The sequence below is a fragment of the Morone saxatilis genome, unplaced genomic scaffold (genome assembly GCF_004916995.1).
Source record: "Morone saxatilis isolate NCDOM2014 unplaced genomic scaffold, NCSU_SB_2.0 Contig3, whole genome shotgun sequence".
NCBI lineage: Eukaryota > Metazoa > Chordata > Actinopteri > Moronidae > Morone > Morone saxatilis.
The window spans coordinates 5662922-5669335 of NW_023339873.1; the positions used below are offsets into that span (position 1 = coordinate 5662922).

At 39.8% G+C, this 6414-nt stretch overlaps 2 protein-coding genes across 3 annotated transcripts in view; one reads left to right on the forward strand and one right to left on the reverse strand.

The window, feature by feature from the left end:
• Window positions 1–5625, forward strand: part of coq8ab (coenzyme Q8A, genome duplicate b) — a 12619-nt gene extending 6994 nt beyond the window's left edge. The window contains exons 7-15 of one of the 2 annotated variants that reach the window (XM_035673753.1): window positions 634–719; window positions 811–951; window positions 1029–1110; window positions 1245–1338; window positions 2531–2672; window positions 2850–2957; window positions 3050–3115; window positions 3700–3786; window positions 5015–5625. In XM_035673753.1, the coding sequence (XP_035529646.1) occupies window positions 634–719; window positions 811–951; window positions 1029–1110; window positions 1245–1338; window positions 2531–2672; window positions 2850–2957; window positions 3050–3115; window positions 3700–3786; window positions 5015–5308 (1100 nt within the window). In that variant the 3' untranslated portion in view covers window positions 5309–5625. The remainder of the gene's footprint in view (window positions 1–633; window positions 720–810; window positions 952–1028; window positions 1111–1244; window positions 1339–2530; window positions 2673–2849; window positions 2958–3049; window positions 3116–3699; window positions 3787–5014) is intronic. The other variant, XM_035673754.1, reaches the window with a different exon arrangement.
• A 43-nt stretch (window positions 5626–5668) lies between these two features.
• The window catches only part of LOC118336897 (zinc transporter 2-like), a 5328-nt gene continuing 4582 nt past the window's right edge, over window positions 5669–6414 (reverse strand). Inside the window, exon 8 of the mRNA XM_035673660.1 lies at window positions 5669–6311. Coding sequence (XP_035529553.1) covers window positions 6214–6311 — 98 coding nt within the window. The 3' untranslated portion in view covers window positions 5669–6213. The remainder of the gene's footprint in view (window positions 6312–6414) is intronic.

Below are 6414 nucleotides of genomic sequence, written 5' to 3' on the forward strand. Positions count from 1 at the left end.
ACACACACACACACACACTGCTAAGACTGGTTATGGACAGTAAATCCACATGTATCAGTGTGTAAATAAAGCTTCAGCTTTCATCAGAGACCAAACACAGACAGTAAACCGGTGCTCCAGCTTCCCAACGAGACTTAATCATGCTTCTGATTCAGACTCGCTGGCTAACAAACGACATCCCTTTACCAACAGGAAAATGTCATCACCTAAAATAAACCTCGGGCCAGCTGAACACAATAAGTGCCATTCCGGTCGAGCTATTGTAGGCAGCAGAGGTTAAAGTGACACTGCGGCGTGTTGACTTTAAACGGCACACTCACTGTAGCATTTCTCTTGGACGTCCGCGGCTCCAGTTTGCGCCTCTCATGAATTATAATTACAGCCGAGCCTCAGAGTTAAGCATTTGTTTCTCTGAAAGATAAAACCCTGGCGGTCTCCCAGAAACCCCCACAAGGTCGTTCACCCACGCTCACTCCTGTCTTGAAGGTGTTTGCACAATCAGAACTCGATTTGAGATGTGTCACTTAACGGATAAAAGCATTCATCTTACAGGAAAACAGATGAATGAGACTCATGCACAGTTTATCAGTGAGCATTTTCACTCTATTCATCTGTTACTTTCTCTCCTCTCAGATGACGCCTTCATTAACCCTCAGTTGGCCAAAATCTTTGAGCGCGTCCGGCAGAGTGCAGACTTCATGCCCACTAAGCAGATGATGGTACAGTACGGAGGGAGCTGCAGTTAAACGACACAAACTCAGTTCACAGATGAATCAGTTTTCTCTCTTCTCTCTCTCTCTCTCTCCGCAGAAAGCCATCAGCAGTGACCTCGGCCCCAACTGGAGGGACAAGCTGGAGTACTTTGAGGAGAAGCCGTTCGCGGCCGCGTCCATCGGTCAGGTGCATTTAGCGAGACTGAAGGACGGCAGAGAGGTCGCCATGAAGATTCAGGTGAGACGAGAGATAAAGTTTGACAAAGCACAGCAAATATAAAAAGAGAAATCACACAATGAAATGTGTTCTTTCAGTACCCCGGGGTCGCCAAGAGTATCGACAGTGACGTGAACAACATCATGACTGCTCTGAGTTTGAGCAACGTGCTGCCTGAAGGTAACATTGTTGGAGGGTTTTGTTAATCATTTTTATGATAACAGCTGCTATTGTCTGATGTCGGTAACCTCTGCGACTGTCAATAGACTAACCTACAGTAGCGAGCTCTTTAACGTTCGCCCTCCCGTCTACAGGTCTGTTTCCTGAGCACCTTATTGAGGTCATGAGCCGCGAGCTGGCACTGGAGTGTGATTACATAAGAGAGGCGAAATGTGCCAAAAAATTCCAGTGAGTGGTTCACACTTCAGTTATTTTTATTAGTTTATTATCTGCACAGCGTAGATCCCTACTGTATGTCAGTGGCTTCCAGCTTGCTTTTAAGCCTTTAATGTGCAGCAATACTTTCCTGTTACTCCTCATCATAGGATGCATGCTATAAAGTTGTGAACAGTTATTATAGTTTTATATTTGTCATTAGTTTTTATTTTTATTTCACTTTTAATTTTAGTTTCTCTATTTAGTTTGGTTTCCACAGTGTTTCAGTTTACTTTTTATTGTTTAAAAATGTTCAGTTTTAGTTGTTTTTTTTGTTATAATATGAAATTTGTCGCCAGCTGCCACACAGCTGTTTTTTTACTCGCAAAGCTTTTATGCACCGTGCGACCATCGTCACCGACACAGCCACACTCAACACGCCACTGCAAGAGCAACAAAAGCCCCACGAACAAAAACCCATTAAGAGTTAATTAATGAATGTAACCTGCACAAAAGATGTAAAGACAACACAAATAAGTGCTCCACAGAATGCAGACGGTTCATTCAGGAACACCTTTAATGTAGGCATTTTTTTATTTCTTAATGCAAACTGTCAAACATGTTCACTGGATTTATTTAAATACATTTAAAGTACTTTATTTAGTGTGCAATGTATTATCTAAAAACAAAAAGTAAGTATCGGATCAGGACTCGGATACTACATATTATATAATTGGGGGCTAAATACCATTGATCGGGACATCCCTACTGTTTATTGATGAAAATACAGGCAAGGTGCAATTGTTCTGTATTTACCATTTTAATAAGAGGGGAATTAAAAGAAACTGTAGTACTCAAAAACATCACGAATTCTCCCCTCCTTTAAAATAAAAAAACAACCAACAACCAAATCTTAAGAATATATTTAGAAAATGGTTGGAAATGTGTAAAAATGTAATATATCATTTGTTCCAGATGGAAGAAAAATAACAGTTAAGGATGTAGAATATGTTTGTCTGTTATTTCTGAGGTCGTTTTAATAACTTTTTCCACATCCCTACTTTGTGATTGCATTCATATAGACGTCTGAATGACTTGTAAGTATGTTCCTTTGAGAACAAAGTTTATACGTGAGCTGTGAAGTCAATGACAGCTATGTTCTCCGGTTGGCACCAGGCTCACCGGGGGTTCAGGTGTCTGTTAACTTTGCCGTTTTGTGTGGCAGGGAGCTGCTGAAGGATCACCCGTACTTCTATGTGCCTGATGTGATCGACGAGCTGAGCAGCCAGCATGTCCTCACCACAACTCTGGTGCCCGGTTTCCCTCTGGACCAGGCCACTGACCTCTCTCAGGAGCTCAGGAATGAGGTTTGATCTGTGCACCGCTCAACAGTACACTTTACACCTGTGTCGCCCGCTTCAGAGTCTGGTTTTAAAACCCTGGAGTCGTGTCAGCACATCACTGAGATTACTTCTGCTCATTGTGTTTCTCCATCAGTAAATTATTATAAAACTAATGTTATTGTTTGTTCTTTCTTCTGCTAGATTTGTGAGCAAATCTTGATGCTATGCATGAGGGAGGTTTTCGAGTTCAGGTACATGCAGACGGATCCAAACTGGTCCAACTTCTTCTTTGATCCACAAGCTCACAAGGTCGGTTTTTCTCTGTCTCTTCACAAACACGCCGTCGGTACGTTGTTATGTAAACTTCACCGAGGTCTGTTTTTCTGTTCCACGTCTTTCAGGTTGCACTGCTGGATTTCGGAGCTACTCGGGGATTCGATAAGAGCTTCACTGACACCTACATTGAGGTGGGAAGCTGTGGAAATGTCAACTCAAACACTGTCAGTTAGATTATTTCTACAGTTTGTTCCTAATACGTACCAAATTATTCCAGTTTTACAAGAAAAACTATAATAAAGAAGATGTAATTTTATCTTGCATCACAAAACCTTCCATGTATCACAAAAAACAATCTTATTAACATACATTCTTGTTATAATGACATATAGACTTATTTAATTAAAATAAGAAATGTTTATTATACAAAATCCAGTCAATACCTAAAGAGCATTGTAGCCTGCATTGGTTAGAAAAAAGGAGAATGACAAATTAATGTAGTTTGATAAAGTTTTATTTCATGTTTGGGATGAGAAACAGTAAAATAATCAAAGTATAAGGTTGTTATTATAAGGAAATATATAATAATATAAAAACAGGATCATCTGGTAGGTGGTAATAATGATAAAATGTCTCAAAATAACTTTCTATTTATAACAAAAAATGAGAAACTTTACACGTTACGACAAGAAACTGAACATGTTTTGGTCGTGGTGGCAGTCAAACATTTCATCAGATTAGAACTGATTGTTTTTACTTTGATTTCTCTCTCCAGATTATTAATGCAGCTGCAAATCAGAACAGAGAAGGAGTCCTGCAGAGGTCCAGAGACATGAAGTTCCTGACAGGATATGAGTCAAAGGTAATAACATCTCCTCTGTAAACCACAAGTGGAAAAACAGTGACATTTAGTTGAAGAATTACTGTTAACATGCAGCTGTGGACTGACTGATGCTTCTCTGCTCTGCTCGTTTTCTGTCCTACGAGCTCTTGAGCTATAAATCTGTGTTTCAGGATGAAAACCAACTAAAGAATTTATGTTTAAAAACACAAAAACACACACACACACACAGCAGAAACTTGAAATCAGGGACTGGCAGCCGTGTGCTTTCGAGGTTTTACTTTCAGAGGAACAGCAGTTGATTTTTGTAATGAGCACACGTTCAGACAGAGAGGAGGAATTAATCAGAGTAATGAGCTGCTGTAATCTGTTTGACTGTGTGGTACACTGGTGGCTAACACACTGAAATAACATTTAATTACAAATGTAGTCTGTGTGTGTGTTTTTTTTTTTTTACAGACTTCTGAACTAAAAGTTAACTTACAAAGTGTTTAATCACTTAGAAACATTGATCAGCGTTTAGTCAAATGTATTCAAGTGGCACTAAATCTTCTGTGAGCTTTATCGGCCTCTGCTGGTAAACAGGAGGAACTGCACAGTGACAGAACTCATATTTTAAATCATAATATCTTTAAAGAAACATCACAGAAGTGTTAAGTGGAGATTAATCAGCCATCACACTCAGTACTGAGGATATAATGCTGCTTTCTCAGTTGTAGTTTAGATTAAGAATGAAGATCTTAATACTATAGTTTCAGGTCTGCAAACAGCTGACTTTCAGTCGGTCCACAATCCAACAGCTGAACACGCAATAATATCAAATCTGGCAACAGAGAAGCAACCAATTGAACATCTACGGAGAATAAAGTTTCCAGTAAAACATTAATAATTCATTAATATTTACTTTAAATTGAGCTTTTAAATTTTAAAACGAGATATAACAATTTGATTTAATTGTATAATATATGTTTGTATACCTGGAATCTTGTAACGAAAATAATTTCCCCCTGGGATTATTAAAGTATTTCTGATTCTGATTAATTAGTGAGCTTTAACTGTGCTGTTACCTTTGGACAAAGCTAGCTAGCAGTTCCCCTCTGTTTTCAGTCTCTATGCTAAGCCAACCGGCTCCTGGCTGTTCATATGAGAGATAAGAGTGATGTCAGTCTTCTCATCTATCTCTCCGCCAGAAAGCTAAAAAGTAAATTTCCTAAAGCGTGTTGACTAACTGCTGTGTCCCCGTAACAAGGCGATGGAGAACGCCCACGTGGACGCAGTGATGATCCTCGGGGAGGCCTTTTCCTCCGAGGAGCCCTTCGACTTTGGAGCTCAGAGCACCACCGAACGCATCCACAGTCTCATCCCTGTGATGCTGAGGGAGCGACTCACGCCGCCTCCTGAGGAGACGTACTCCCTCCACCGCAAGATGGGCGGCTCCTTCCTCATCTGCTCCAAACTCAAAGCTAAGATAGTGTGCAAGAACATGTTCCAGGAGGCCTACAGGAACTACTGGAAAGATGGACGCCCCGGGTCGACAAACTGAGGCTGACGACTGGTTTTGTTGGTATGTTGAACGACTGAACTGAACACATTCTGTCCAGATGTTTGGTCGTTTTTGTGGCTCGCTCATCAAGTAAACTGATGAGTGCATGAAAACATCACAATGATGCCTTTAAAGAACTATTTCATATCTGTGTGCTTCATATTCCAGTTCGACCAGGACTGCCATCAGGTTCATGTGTGAACTGTATTAACGTGTTTGAATGAATTTGTTGTTAATTATGTGTTTGTATGGTTCGAGGAACTGTACTCTGACCAGGATTTGTCAAAATAAATTGAAACCGATGTTGCAAAAAGAAATGATTTGTACGTTTCTGAGAATGCAGATTATTATTGACCTCGACTGAAGGTGAACATTTATTTTGTGTTGGAGGAAAAATCCTCATGTGAAACCTTAAAATGTCAGTAATAATCAGAAAACTTGAGAAACAAGTGATGATATAATACAAGAGTTTTAATGTGTTTCACAAATACTGAATGTGGCATTTATAACTGATTATTACACAGTTAGATCTGTGCAAAGATCGTTCTAATAGTCAATTAAATAGCAGTAAAATATGGATCTGGGCTATGACAGATAAAAAGCTTCATAAATAAAAATGAACTCTTTCAGAGTAGCCAACTTTGGGAGTTCTGGTCTTTTTTTTTTTTTTACCAAATTCATAAAACAGCATGAATGAAGTCTCACAGCTCTGAGAGTTTGAATATATACAGAAGAGTAGCTGTACTCTTTACAGGAATAAAACATGGAGCGGTTGGAAGCTTACACAACACTTGAGATGTAAACAATGCCACAAACTCCCTAAATCTAAAAATGTAGGAGCCAGCCACGATTGAGGAACCTGTTCCCCCCGAGTCGTCTTACAGTCCAGCTGCTGTCGCCCCCCTTTAACGCTCCACTTGGATTGTGATGCTGGAGAAACTGAACTCGGAGCGCAGGAGCTTTGTTGCCTTCATGAGGACGATCTGTGCATCGGCTTCTTCTTCTGAGGACACAAATACAGACACTTTCCTAAGGTTGTGCTTTACAATAATCTTAAAGATCTCGCTGTATTTACTCAACAGACTTCCCTTTTTATATTTTTATAT